The sequence below is a fragment of the Myxine glutinosa genome, chromosome 6 (assembly GCF_964187855.1).
Source record: "Myxine glutinosa chromosome 6, kmMyxGlut1.1, whole genome shotgun sequence".
NCBI classification, from domain to species: domain Eukaryota; kingdom Metazoa; phylum Chordata; class Myxini; order Myxiniformes; family Myxinidae; genus Myxine; species Myxine glutinosa.
Genome location: NC_136266.1, coordinates 105,373,824 through 105,389,397, shown reverse-complemented (window position 1 = coordinate 105,389,397; position 15,574 = coordinate 105,373,824). Strand labels below are relative to the sequence as shown.

Genomic DNA, 15,574 nt, shown 5'->3' with positions numbered 1-15,574 from the left:
AGCTGTAGTACAAATCACACGTACATGGGACAACACCAGACTCGACCAGACAAATACAGCCGCTGAATTTTGGGGGAAGCGACGCATCTTCCCAGGGTACTCTGGGCAATGCCATCTTTATGACCGCTTTTCTCTCCACACTCAGCAGAGCAAGAGGAGAAAACTCTCTCTACTCATGGATGCTGATCTATGGGATTTCTCCATGCTCTATCCTCTAAATGCTGAGCATCAAACAAGGAAGTAGCACGACCCCTTTTTAAAGTCTTCTGTACAGTCACGTGAAAAAGTAAGTACACCCCATGTAAGGTTTTGACTTTTTCAACATATTTCAACATACAGCTATTTGATCTTCATTTCAACAATATTGATAGATAAAGGTGATATAATATCACAAATATCATGAAACATTTACATTTTGCAGTCTATTGTATAATTTAAATAAACATAAATGCAAATTTCACATGTGGAAAAAGTAAGTACACCCCCACATTTATCACTACTTCAAATACCTAAAATTAGAATCAGGTGCACCAGCTCAGGTGCAAATGATTAGAACATCGTTAGAGAGGATCTTGGAGGAACCTGTCTTATTTAAGGGTGTAGTACTGGTGAACAGGTGATTTTTATTTTTTATTTTTTTTATTTAGCTGAACAGTTTCCTTATAGTCTTATAAACAAGAATCATGCTATTAGAGGTCATAGAAGTACCCCTAATTATTGAAAAATTTCCAAATTTTCTAACATCACACATGCCCCTCAATAACTGGAAGTAGAATTATTTGTTATAACTTTAATTTGCATCATTCTTTTGGGCTGAAATTTGGACAGGATATTCAGAATATCATTTCCTTTAAAATGATGAAGGCTTTTGTTTATAGGAGTAGCCATTGTGGATTTATTGAAGGACAACCAAGTTTTATCTGGTAATTGGCATAATTAGCTAATTAGTGAACATTTGACATAATTTCACAAAATCCTCTCATCAGGTAGTAGAGTAACACATGTATAATACATGTACCAAGTTTTGTGTGAAAAGAATGATAGGTGACATAGAAGATAGAAGTAGAAATGTGTTCTTTGTTTTTCCTTGTTTTTTATTGACGGTCTAATTTATGCAAATTATATGCATGTAATATGACAAAGAAGCGTTGAAACTGGTCTGAGAGCCAAGATTATATCTTTCAAGAAAAACTGAAAATTAGATACCTCTCAAAGGTACCTATGTAGTTTTCTCAATTTTTCACCAGTACTACACCCTTAAACCTCAGACAGTTAGTTTGGTTTGCTCTTTGTTGTTGAAGTGTGCGGCGTCACCATGCCGAGATCAAAAGAGCTCTCTGAGGCCTTCAGAAAGAAGGTTATAGATGCCTACAAGTCTGGGAAGGGATTGAGAAAGATCTCCAAACAATTTGAAATCAATCATTCGACTGTCCGGAAGATCATCTACAAATGGAGAAGATTCCAAACAACTGCCAACTTGTTCAGGCCAGGCCGCCCCAGCAAGTTGAGCCCGAGAGCAGACCGCTATATGCTGAAAGAAGTCTCTAAGAACCCCAGAATGTCACCTACAGATAGCTCTTGCCACTGTTGATGTCAAAATGCACGAGTCTTCCATTAGAAAGAAGCTGCAAAAATTTGATCTACATGGGAGGTGTGCCAGGAGGAAACCTTTGCTGTCCAGAAAGATCAGGACAATACTAAAGTTTGCCAATGAACACCTAGGCAAAGACCAGCTATTCTGGAACAAAGTGCTCTGCACAGAAGAGTCAAAGGTGGAGCTATTTGGCCACAGTACCAGAGGACATGTTTGGCGAAAACCAAACACAGCATTTGACCACAAGAACCTGATACCAACTGTAAAGCATGGTGGTGGAAATATTATGATTTGTGGCAGCTTTGCTGCATCAGGGCCTGGGCAGCTCACCATCATAGAATCCACTATGAATTCTTCATTGTACCAGAGGGTGCTTGAGAATAATGTGAGGCCATCTGTCGGAAAGTTGAAGCTCAACCGAAGGTGGACCTTGCAACATGACAATGACCCTAAACATGCCAGTAAATCCACCAAGGAATGGCTGAAAAGAAAGAAATGGAGGGTTCTGGAATGGCCAAGTCAAAGCTCGGATCTAAATCCCATCGAGATGTTGTGGGGGGATTTGAAACGAGGTGTGCATGCAAAAAACCCCTCAAACATCGCACAGCTGAAAGAATTCTGCATGGAGGAGTGGGCAAAAATTTCTCCCAGTCGATGTCAGAGACTGGTAGACAGTTATAAGAAACGCCTACTTGAGGTTGTTTCTGCCAAAGGGGGCAATACCACCTATTAGAGTCAAGGGTGTACTTACTTTTTCCACATGTGAAATTTGCATTTATGTTTATTTAAATTATACAATGGACTATAAAATGTAAATGTTTCATGATATTTGTTGTGTTATATCACCTTTATCTATCAATATTGTTGAAATGAAGATCAAATAGCTTTATGTTGAAATATGTTGAAAAAGTCAAAACTTTACATGGGGTGTACTTACTTTTTCACGGGACTGTATGACTCAGCCGAGGTCTGAATCGAACCGCCGACTTTCCAGATTCAGAGCCGACGCTGTAACAACAACGCCACAGAGAAAAAACTGGAACTCTAGTCAGAACAAAAGGAACACAGGGTGTGCTCTATTTGCCATTCTCTTATAAACACAGCATGGCGTCATCTTACCGCAAGATGACCTCAAAGACTGCAGTGAAACAACATCTTGATGATAAAGCACCAAAAACAAAACTATAGCTTGGCCTACACAATGTCTGGATATGAACATGTGACAGCTGTGTGGACTTGTATATAAACTGAGAAGGTGAAATTGTGATGAGACATCTTGGTTAAATTATGGGAACTAATACATTTGGTTGGCTGGCAGGACGACCAAGAAGTATGCACACAAACTCTGAGCTGTCTAGCCTGAGTTTGAATCTCGAGCTAGCTACAAACTGTCATCCTGGTGCATAATATGCAGACTGAGGCATCAATGTATGCTCCCGTTCATTGGATGAAGATATAAACTGGACATCCCATCTGTCAGAATTAGTTACTGGACCTTAAAGATCAATTGGCGTCCTTCATAAGAAGTAGGTGAATTTTCATCGGTATGAATGATCGTTTTAAGGCCATTTTCCCCGCGAGAGCAGGGGTTAGCGTTGTGGGTCCCATGACAATCATGGTTCCCTGTTTGAGGCAATGTTTTTTTTTTATGGCTGGATGCCATTGACGCCAACCCTTAGTCGCCTCTTACGATGCGCAGGGATACGGTGCACCTATTCTAAATCGGGGTACACACCAGGATAATTCATCCTAGCAAGCTGGTACTCAATTTGCCAACCTCAGAAGAATGACAGGCTGAGTCAACCCTCCTGGCGTTAATTCAGCGATCGACCGGGATTCAAACTCAGGATCCTAGGATCCCAAGCCTGCGCCCTAACCGGTAAGCCAACACCAGGCTAATTTTCATCGGTATCATGAACAAATTAGAAATCCCTGCCTGGACTGTGGCTAGCAAGTGGTCTGGCCTTCTTGGAGGTTACACCACTTGCTATCTTAAGAGTGTGGTTGCTGTCTGAGAAGCAGCTTGTGCACGATAAAAAAAACGAAGAAAAAAATAAAATAAAATAAACGTCATAGCACCGCCGTGGTTTTAGTAGTTTTTCTGTACGGAGTTAAAGGTCGGATGACAAAAAGGTCAGTCGGCCAACCTTTTTTTTTTTTTTTTTTTTTTTTTTAAATATACAGAGTCGAGGCTCGTGAAAGAGCTAACATTTATCAAACAAACAAATCAAACAAACAAGTAAACAAAGTATATAAAATTGGGAGCGGTCGACAAGATGGGGAGAGAAGGGGAGGAAGCACACAAACACAACATTTGAGGGCAGCGACATCGGGAGATGTGTGGGAGGGAGAGGGCCTGGGGGGAGGCAGGATAGGTATAAAACGCAAGGACACCAAGGACTTCCAGGAAAGAAGACAAAAGTCACCTCAAAAAGTGGATTTGGGGTGAAATTAGCGGGGGTAGAAAAGATCAAGGTTTTGGATTGGGGAAGATAAGAGATGGTGGTGAACAGCCGTTTTAAAGACTTGGAGGGAGGAGTGGGATTGAAGAGAGTGAGGGAGTTTGTTCCAGAGGCGGGAGAAAAGAGGAATGAAGGAGTGAAGGTGAGCAGAGAGTCTTGATTTTGGCAGTTTAACCATAAGAGGGTTGCAGGCAGATCTTGTGCGACCTGCAGGAATATTTGGGGGACAGAGCCCAGAGAGAGCTGGGGGAGCAAGGCCGGAGAGGAGTCGGTAGAAGACGGAAAGACCACCAACCTGCCTGCGGTGAGTAAGTGAAAGGCCCTCGGAGATAGCGTCATCGCGGGAGATTCCAATGATTCTGAACGCTTTGGTTTCAACAGCGTGAAGACGAGCTAGGTGTGAGGCAGGAGCACCAGCCCAGAGGGGAGAGCAGTATTCCATTGAGCTGCGGATGAAAGCCTTGTATGTGGTGAGGAGCTCAGGTGTGCCAAGGAAGGACTTCGCATGACGGAGGATGTCCAGTCGGCGACTGGCTTTGGAGGCCAGCTTGGAAATGTGGTTTTCCCAGGAAAGATCATGGCAGATAGTGAGACCCAAAAGCTTGAGTGACAGAACTTCTTGGAGAGGATTATTCAGAAAGTAGATGGGAGGGTTGTCCAGTCGGTCTTTTCGGAGAGACATCGTAAGAGTGTGAGATTTGTCAGGATTGAAAGACATGTTCCACTTGTTTGCCCAATCTGTGATTTTGTCCAGGTCTGCAGAGAGTGAGGAGGCTGCAGACTGCCGATCTGAGGGATGAGGAATGGAGCGGCAGAGAGTGGAGTCATCAGCAAAGAGATAGAGAGGATTTTCAAGAGAGTCAGAGAGATCATTGATGAAGACCAGAAAAAGCACAGGGCCCAGAACACTGCCTTGGGGAACTCCAGCCTGAACAGGAAGAGGAGATGAGAGAAACCCATTCAGGGCCACACGTTGACTACGACGAGAGAGGAAGTCCGCCAGCCATGCGTGGAGATTTCCATGGATACCAAAGGAGGAGAGTTTGGTGAGCAGAGCGGGGTGCCAGACCGTATCGAAGGCACATGATATGTCGAGGGAGACAGCTCTAATTTCCTGTTTGGCATTGAGGACCTCCATCCATTGTTGAGACAGCAGAAGCAGCATGTCCAGAGTAGAGTGACCTGGTCTGAAACCAAATTGATGATCAGAGATCAAGCCATTGGAGAAGAGGAAAGATTTCATATCCGAAGCAATGATGGATTCCATGACTTTGCTGATAATTGGGAGAAGGCTGATTGGTCTGTAGTTGCTAGGATCTGTTTTTGCACCTTTTTGTGCAAAGCGGTGATGTTGGCTGATTTCCAAGCAGATGGCAGTTGACCTTGAGCAAAAGAGAGGGTGAAGAGAACAGAGAGAGGGAGTGAAAGAGCGGAAGAACAGGATTTTAGGACCCGTGGGCTGATGCAGTCAGGTCCAGTTGCAGAATCAGAGTCGAGGGTTGACAGAAACTTTTCCACCTTGTCAGGAGGAAAGGACACTGAGTCCAGGAGCAGCTGGGTACGACTGGGTACGGTGGGTACAGAGAGGGATGGGTTTGGAACACAAGATTTAGAGGCAAACACAGAGTTGAGGCATTCAGCTTTTTCACGTGCGGAGTCAGCTGTGTAGCCGTTTGAGGTAAGGGAGGGGATGGAGGGGGAACAAACACCAGAAACAGATTTGACCAGACGCCACCAGGATTTGGAAGAGGGAGACAGATAAGAGAGTTCGGTCTTGAGAACGGAGAGATATTGTTTCCTGGCTCTCCTGAGGGTGGAGTGGATATTGTGGTGGATATTGTTTCCTGGCTCTCCATGTGTATACTCATGTATTGTCTTTGTGCCAAGTTTGAAGAAAATCGGTCCATGCATGTCTGAGAAATGGACGGGGACACGTTTAAGTAACAAAATGGCCGCCAGTCACCCATCTTGGATCTGATGTCGAAAAAAAAAATGATGCACATATGTAAGCCATCATTCATTAACTGTGTGCAAAGTTTGACCAAGATCGGTAAATGCATGTCCAAGAAATGGTTGAGGACGTGTTCAACATCGGTTTTTTTTTACAACTAAAATGGATGCCAGTCAGCCATCTTTGACGGCATCGCAAAACAAAATGACGTGCATATGTTTACCGTCATGTAATGTCTTTGTGCCAGGTATGAACAAAATCGGTCCATACATCACCGACATGTGGTTACGGACGCACAGACGGACAAGACCAAATCCATAAGCCCCCATTTCGGACTAAGCCCAAAGGGGGATAATAACCAGATAGTTCGCATGTTTAATGTTAACAGCCTTCATCAGATACAAAGTGCAAAATAAACACACTCAACTCTGTATTAGCTATAAATACTTATTTTGTGATCATTTATTGTAACTACAATACTTTCAACACCTAAATGCTATAATTAGTCACTCATTGCTTGTGATCGAAATATTTCCCACTTGTTTCTGTAAGAATTTCCTTTAAATGTACATTTAAAGTTACAGAGCTCTGAGATGTACAAATTACAGTGTCAGGGAAAGTTATGATTAAAAAAGTGTGAAGTGCCAAAGACAAACAAAGCAAGAAACATCGAAACCCCAATCCAAGTGCTTTCACAACCGTGTTTTGTCAAACAAAAAAACCCCCAGTTTCCAGCAAGAAAAACTACAAAGATTGAAGGACTCAAGATTGACTAGGCCTGCATAGTGCACTCACTGCTGAGTGTGCTACACACCGTTCATGTTCCACGTGAACGTGTCTCTCAGTTTCTGTCCGTCGATCTCCATGTCAAGTCGAATAGGAACCAGAACTTCAGGCTGCACGGCGTTCTCATGGATAACAGCAGGATCGTGGTCATCAAAACTGCCAGAGAAGACAATCATATGGTGCCAGGAACGATTCCATCTCATCGAGACGTTGCCAGTCGAGTCAAAACAAAGTTTGTTTTGCAATTTTACAATTTTGTTTAACCATCAAAATTAGCAATATAACTTTGCCAATTCTCCCAGTTCAAATGGAATTCAACCTTTTCGGGACATTAAAGTTGAAGTTGATAGATATACTAATGATGCTGATATTATAATATGCACAACAGAGGTGTTAGTGTAGTTAATGATACCACAAGGGGAAGGTCCTCTTCTTATCGCGACCCATTCGATTGCGGTTTATGGGCGTTGAGCATGGCACGGCATCCAGGTGGTGGGAGCTGTTGGGCATGGCTGGCACCCATTGGTTTGGCCTTTTTGTTTTCTGCTCCCTAGACATGAGACAAGTACAGTTTAAGGGTTAAAGAGCATTTATTAGTTTAATGTTGATGAGTTTAAAAAAACAAAAAACATTTTGAACAAGAAACATTCAACTTTTAACAGTCTTGAGCAACAATCTCCGGTTCTTGGAAACATGATAAATTACAATCTAATCTTTACAGAATTTGTCAATTTATACAAATGTAGGTTGCACATAATCATTATGAAGTTTAGGAAAATATAAACCAATTTACTTCTTGTATATAGTGCTTTTGCTTTTACTGGTATATAGTGCTTTTTTTTTATCCCTGGTGTTGGGCTAGCGGCGAGGGTGCCAGCTTAGGATCCAAGGGTCCTGGGTTAAAATCCCGGTCGATCGCTGAATTAACGCCAGGGGGGTTGACTCAGCCTGTCATCCTTCCGAGGTCGGCAAATTGAGTACCAGTACACTGGTAATTCCCTGTTTATCGTTAAAAAAAATTTTTTAAAAGGCGATAAACAGGGTTGGCGGCAGGAAGGGCATCCGGCCATAAAACATTGCTTCAAAAAGGGGACCAAAAAACAACAACAACCACGGTCCCCGAAAAGGCCAACCCCCGCTTTGCGGGGAAAAATGGCCTCTAAAACGGTGGGTTTTTTTTTTTAATATAGTGCTTTTCATTCAAAGAAAATCTCAAAGCGTTTTAAAAATAAGAAAACAAAATTATGAATAAGTAGGGATTTAAGAATGGTGCAAACAAGGGTAAAGATTAAGAGAAAGTAACCGTAAAAAGATAAGACTTTAAAAAGAGATTTACAATCTGTGGCTGATGACAGTATTGATTTTAAAAGGGGGAGGATTCCAAAGTCTCAGTGAATAACTGAACAAATTTGATCGGCGGAGACAACCAGGAATTCCCGGTGCTGGGCTCGTCCTTCCGGAGATGTAAGGTGCAACAAGGTCAGATATTTAGACAGGATCCAAATTTCAGACCTAAGCGAAGAAGCAGGCGAGCCCGCCATTAGGGAATTGCAAAAGTCGAAACGTGATGTTATGAGAGCATGAACCAAGGTTCCAGTAGATCCTCTGGTTCAATCATGAGCAGATTTGAGCAACATTTTAGCAATGTGTGGATTTAAAGGAAAGAGTTGCGCCCATTGTGACATCTAACTTAGAAACCAAAATAGCAGTGATCAGGTGATGGATCACCAAGTGTCACTATCTGAGATCGAAGCTTGTGAAGGACTGGTAAAGAGCCAAGGATTAGCATGTTAGTCTGGGCAGCAGAGCTGAAGTGAAAGATATCCAACCATTTTTTTGGTGTACTAAAAATATATACATATACATATTTTTTTGTATACAATGTCAAGGCTCATGGAGGAGCTAGAGCACAGAACAGTTCAGGACATAACAGAATGTAAACAACAGCAGAAAGAGAGGGGTTGGGACACACAAACAACAAGGTTGAAGGACAAAATCGAGGGGGACTTGGAGAAATAAGGGATGTGGGGAAGAATGAGAGCAAGGGGAGAACACAGGATATGAACAAGATGTATACAGCCACAAAACGCTCAATCACAGAACTGAAAGGAAAAATTGGAAATCGCAAAAGAGCTTGGGGATGGTTAATGGGAGTATAAAAGATAATGATAGTGGATGGGGGATGATCTGAGATTGTGGTGAACAGCTGTCCTGAAACCTTGGAGGAAACAATGAGATTGAAGAAATTCCTCCCACCTCCATCCTGTCCCTCCTCCCCACCCCAGACTAATGAATCCGAGCCATCTCCACTTGCTAGGCTGCAATGATCTTAAGCTAATAAAGATGCTTAACTGAGTCTTCATTCATGAATGATATATCCCATTGCCAGTCCATTTTTTTCCAGCCATCACATTATACAGTGCATTCAGAAAGTATTCAGACCCCTTCACTTTTTCACATTTTGTTATGTTGCAGCCTTATGCTGAAATCGTTTAAATTCATTTTTTCCCTCATCAATCTATACTCAATACCCCATAATGACAAAGAGAAAACAGGATTTTAGAAAGTTTAGCAAATTTATTAAAAAGAGAAAACTGAAATATCACATTGACGTAAGTATTCATACCCTTTGCTATGACACTTGAAATTTAGCTCAGGTGCCTCCCATTTCTCTTGATCATCTTCGAGATGTTTCTACACCTTGATTGGAGTCCAACTGTGGTAAATTCAATTGATTGGACATGATTTGGAAAGGCACACACCTGTCTATGTAAGGTCTCACAGCTGACGATGCATATCAGAGCAAAAACCAAGCCATGAGGTCGAAGGAACTGCCTGCAGAGCTCACAGACAGGATTGTGTCGAGGCACAGATCTGGGGAAGCCTACGAAAAAATTTCTGCTGCATTGAAGGTTCCCAAGAGCACAGTGGCCTCCATAATTCTTAAATGTTAGAAGTTTGGAACAACGAGGACTCTTCCTAGAGCTGGCCGCCCGGCCAAACTGAGCAATCGGGGGAGAAGGGCCTTGGTAAGAGAGGTGACCAAGAACCCGATGGTCACTCTGGCTGAGCTCCAGAGATCCTGTGTGGAGATGGGAGAAACTTCCAGAAGGACAACCATCACTGCAACACTCCACCGATCTGGGCTTTATGGCAGAGTGGCCAGACGGAAGCCTCTCCTCAGTGAAAGACACATGAAAGCCCGCTTGGAGTTTGCAAAAAAGCACCTAAAGGACTCTCAGACTGAGAAACAAGATTCTGTGATACTGAAGTGATACTGTGATACAGATTTAAGCTTGATACTGAAGACGCGTGCAGTTAGTCCTCCCGATATCGTATGTACTCCCGATACGTGTTTCCTTCATTGTAAAAACTTCCAAATCAACAGTTAAAAGGATTTTGAGCCGATAGCTGTTACGGCCTTGGCAAGATCGATGGAGACAGCGATCTGTTAGCATATTCACCACCCAAATAGCTATGTGTAATTCTCTCATGTGGAGATTAAAGTAATCGTGTTCACAATCGCTATGTCGTATGTACTCCCGATACGTGTTTCCTTCAGTTGAAATGGGTTAGAATTCTCTCAAGCAGGGATTCAACCCGTGTCCTTATAAATGGTCTTTGTCCGAGGTCACCGAGTTCGAAGGTCCAGCCGTGCAGCGATCGGTGCAGCTGTTTGTGCGGCACCCGGGAAAACAACATCGTCACAATGAGAACAATGAACGTTATGCGAACGCGAATGTTATGCGGGAGTCCAAACCTGAGAATGCTGGAGACGAAAGCTGAAATTGGGAAAAATAAATAGCCTATTTTACTCCTGGAGATCCCAGGATTATCCACCCAAAATATCGTTGAAATCGGTTCAGCAGTTTTTACGGTACCTTCGAACAGACGGACGGACATTTGGTGAATTATAGTAAGATAACTGTATTACATAATACATTATATTGCAAGTCCTTTGAAGTTATAGGTAGGGGTTTATTAAGCAAGAAAGCAGCCTTGTTAGTATCAGATTGAACTATAAGTCCTATACACAGGATCTACTCGGTCTATACCGTTCAGGAATATGCTTTTACAGATCTTCATCACTGTCCTGAGTGTCATTTTCGCAAAGGTGTCTACACAAATGCCAACATTAATTTTTGGATTCCTCATGCTCTGAATATTCCAAAAATGTATAGTTTTGCTAATCTCCAAACATTTTGAACGAAAAAACATAGTGAACCTGACTAATTGTTGAATACTCACCTGAGGGACATTTGGAGAAAAGAGGATGTACTTGTATATGGGTCATGTATAGGCTAAGATTGCTAACCTACACATCTTTCAAATGAAATTTGAAGTAAAAATTATTGTAATCAGTTATCTGGTTCTACCAAGTGATAGTTGATTTCTGGTGACATTCACAGTCACATTTCTCCAAACATCCCTATCCTGCACTGCTTGCCGAAGCTCTGGTAGAGACAGCTTTATTGCAATATTTACCCCATAGAAATCTGCCTCTTCCTCTTCTTCCCAGATGGATGTTAAAATGGGCGTCCCATCGACATACCCAGCATGGTGGACTTCTCCAGACTTTCGTTTTCTGCGCGCCTGATGTGTCCATCATCAGGCATCAGTGCTTCTAATGTGCTGTACATGATGGGCAAATTACCTCCGCTACCGAACGTGGAAGCAAGTTATGTTTTCACCCCTGTTTGTCTGTTAATGAGCACGATATCTCAGTTATGTGCCAATTTGGAAGAAACGTGGTGGGCAGGTTGCTGTTTGTGACAAGAACAAGCCGATTTGATTTTGTTTCAGGTCCGGATCCAGATCCGGCCTGTCAGTGGATACAAAACGTAAACTGTTCAGCTGGGCGGAGGTATGCGCTCTACCGAGTGTAGTTCAATTTTCTTCAAGCACCAATTTGTTTGTTCTTCTTGCAGTCCATGGAATTTTCAACATTTGTTTCAAACAAGTCAATTTTCATCCTTTCTTTCTATTTCTATGTCCACGACTCACATCCATCCATACATTGCAACTCCAAGTACCAGATCATGCTCCAGCCTCCTCTTGATTTGTATTGTCACATCTTTCCAGCTCTTTGTCAAGCCTAACATTTCTGTTCTCCCCATTGCTAATCGTCTATTAATTTCTCCTCCACATTCTGCACTCACTTCAATCTCAGAACCCAGGAAGATGAAACTTTCCACTATTTCCACCTTAAAGTCTCCGATGATCTGAACACATCAATCTATCTCGGTCTTTTTATAGGATTTCAGTCTTTTATAGGTTTAGATAAAGACCAGATTTTTCACTTTCCTTCTTCACTGTTTGCAGCAATCACCTTAAGTTGTTGATCCATCTTCCTCCAATCCTGACTCCAGCCTCCATGTCATCAAAATGAGACTTTTCGTTAAAATTATTATAACCACAAATTAATCGGTCAATTGGAACGAGAGAGGGAGACGTCATTTAAGACAAAACAAAATGTGTCTGCATGGAGACCACAACCATTACAAGTAGCGCATACTCACCGCAAGTAGGCCGGAGGCTCGGTACTAATAGAGACAGCTTTATACTTGTCGTCATTTCCCTCCAAGATCTCCTCCACCTCTGAAGCTTTCAGTAGAGTGACACTGGTAGCCAGCGTCGTGTATCCGTGGTCTACAACCAATAAGATGAAAGGAAACATTTCAAACTTTTTTGATAAATTATCAGTTTCAAAACGTGTACAACTTTGTACACACCATTAATGACAACAAGTATATTTCACATTACTTGCCATGTGAGGAAGCTACGATCTTTTTTCTCTCGTCCATAGTGGCAAGCCGACGCCATAGTGATGGGTACTTTTTATACAGGGAACCACGGAACATGCGCAGGTAATTACCCACCTGAAAGACAATATATATTTTAATCACGATCATATTTTGGTGCCAGAGTGTGTGTGTGTGTGTGCGTGCGTGCGTGCATATATATATATATATATATATATATATATATATATATATATATATATATATATATATATATATATATATATATATATATACTGTTACGTGCTCCTCCCCAAACCCCGGGCACGTTGTACCTCCGAGCCCCGAAAGGAGTCACGGCAGAAAGATGTGCTATTATGGGTGCCAATAACCAATGGTGAAACCACACCAATCAGTTGATACCAAAAACCAAGTATTGTATTAAGATCACACAATAATAACAACTTGCATAAGTACAATAAAATCTCAATTGCACTGCAAATACCATATAATCCTATGATGGTACCACCAGTTTCTTAACTCAATAACTCACGGTGCTCCATGTGAGCGAAATGTAACACCCCCAAAGTCACTGTCCCGGCACCAGGCCAAAGTCGATCCATGCTCCGGTGATCACAAGAAAAAGGTCGTATTGAGACCAGAACCAAGGACTGCTGACAATCGACGCTGCCGAAGAGCCGCTGGGTGGGTGTCGGGCCGACGTCGGTCAGGCAAAAGTTCACCCAAAAGGCGACTGGGAATTCACACCTTCGGTTCACCAGACAAGGACGCTGATATGAACTAGCAGCGGCTCCCAAGTGGAAAACAGCGAATTCCCAATCGAAATCCACGACACACACGCAAACCAGGCTAACGGCTGGGGCGCGGTGAAATGGCTGGAGCGAGGTGAAAAGGCTGGAGCGAGGTGAAATGGTGGACGGGCCCGTAATGGAGGCGTACCTGCTCTCCAACAACGATTCACTTCGGAACCACAAAACCCGTCACGCAGGTTTATCTGTCACAGCGATAACGACTCTGTCACAGGAATCCCTTTCCCGGGGAAACCAGTATTCGCTCATGACCAACGTTCGCCAACATTCGCTCGATACCTCAAAGCCGATCGGCCTTTTTCTCCCGACCTCACTTGCTCCACTTCAGCCTCCTCTTCTTCCTCTTCCGGTTTCTCCCCAATCTATTTGTTTTTCTTTTAAAACACTAATTTTTCCTTTTGAAGACAGTTATCTCCATTTCACTCAAACTATAACAATAATAGTACATGGAACTAAAAATGCTTCCAGTGGATGAAAACCACAAAGACGGAAGTGAATAATCCGTAACAATATATATATATATACTGTTATGGTTTTTAGAACCTTCACATGTAAATTTAGTAGTAAATTCCCTTATAAATAACCCCTGTGTACATTTCCCCTTAATTGGCTGTTAATTAAAGATTGCACCTTAGTTAGTCCATGTACAACACGTAGGACACTTTAGGACCTCTCTATAGTTATATCATTATTCTGTGTTCCAGGTAAGGCTGTGTTTCCAATAGTTGACTCTACGTTGCATCAATCAAATAAGACAGTTCCCCCTTTCAATTTTCCCCAATGGTCTCGGCAAAGTGCCTTCCCCAATCATCTCCTCTCTGCAAGGTGCCAGTACCAGTTGGGCTGTTTTCGGCGGCATTCGCCACCGTTGCATTGGGCTGTTTTCTTCGCCCCAAAACTTCATTGCCCACGAGGCCAGGATCGGAGAAGAAGGAGGTGGAGCCAGAGAGCCCTCATCATCAAAGGTGGAGCCAGAGAGCCCCCATCATCAAAGGTGGAGCCAGAGAGCCCTTAATGACCAACCAGGGCTCGGTGGGCATGGCTTGCTAGGGCGTGGCAAGAAACATCTAGAGAGTTCGAGAAGGTTCCAAGGGCGTGGCAAGAAACGTCTGGTAGGTTCGAGAGGGTTCCAAAGCGTAGTTATAAAACCCTTGGCGCGAGGCCCCCACGAGACAGACGCGGGAGGAGGTTCCAGAGAGGCGGGTGAGCAAGGAGCACTAGAGAGAGACACGATACCAACCAGCACTGACGACCGGGTTTTCGCCACTGCACCGGAGTGTGACCTCGACGTCGTGACGCGATTCCCGAACCTCCCTGCCACCAGCTCTGTGGACCGTCTGCCCTTCTCATCCTTCCCGCCATTCCCTGCCTGCAATTCCCATTTGTGTACGTGAGTTTGTGCTGCCTGTGTTGTCTGGGATTCCATAATTAAGCTTGTTTAAGGATTTGCGCTGTGTCTTCTTCTTCTTCTGTAAATTACTTTCGTTTCTTCTCTTCCCCTTTGGTTTGTATAGTTAGTTAATAAACACCTGTTCCTCCTTATTCTTTGGCTTTCATTCTCGTCCGATCGTCTTCGTGTTTTCCCTGTTGAATATCTGTGGCACAATTTTGGCAGAACCGCTTACAATCGGGTTTAGTCAATTGCTAATGGCTCGGATTCCGGATTGCTAAACCGCTCGGCAAACTCCATCTTGTCCGGGATTCGAGCGGTACTTGTCTCCCTGTTTTGCAGAGGGATTGATAAAGGTATTCGGGCTAATACCTGGACCAATAACCCTGATCAATCCCACCCCGCAAAAGAGCGTTACAAGTACCAGGACCGGTCGGACGGCCAGCTTAAAAAGACGAGGAGATTAAACCCCCCTCGGTAAGGGGAGTGCCGTCCCCCGGATCCGTAACAATACATATGTGGATACAACCAAAGAAATACATATGTGGATACCAAAAGATTTTTTAATTTCAACAATTATCAAGAAAAACAATTTTATGTATTTCTTTGGTTTGCAATGGTGTTGGTGTTGGGCTGGTGTTGGGCTAGCGGCTAGGGTGCCGGCTTAGGATCCTAGGATCCTGGGTTCGAATCTCGGTCGATCGCCGAATTAATGCCAGGGGGGTTGACTCAGCCTGTCATCCTTCCGAGGTCGGCTAATTGAGTACCAGTTCATTGGTAATTCCCTGTTTGTCGTTGAAGGCGGCAAAAAGGGTTGGCG

General features: G+C 43.2%; 1 protein-coding gene across 1 annotated transcript in view; it reads right to left on the bottom strand.

Moving 5' to 3' along the window:
- Positions 1-15,574, bottom strand: part of SMARCB1 (SWI/SNF related BAF chromatin remodeling complex subunit B1) — a 30,527-nt gene that overhangs the window by 10,514 nt on the left and 4,439 nt on the right. Inside the window, exons 2-5 of the mRNA XM_068120752.2 lie at positions 12,561-12,672; positions 12,313-12,442; positions 7,206-7,343; positions 6,822-6,949 (exon numbers count right to left, since the gene is read on the bottom strand). Coding sequence (XP_067976853.1) covers positions 6,822-6,949; positions 7,206-7,343; positions 12,313-12,442; positions 12,561-12,672 — 508 coding nt within the window. The remainder of the gene's footprint in view (positions 1-6,821; positions 6,950-7,205; positions 7,344-12,312; positions 12,443-12,560; positions 12,673-15,574) is intronic.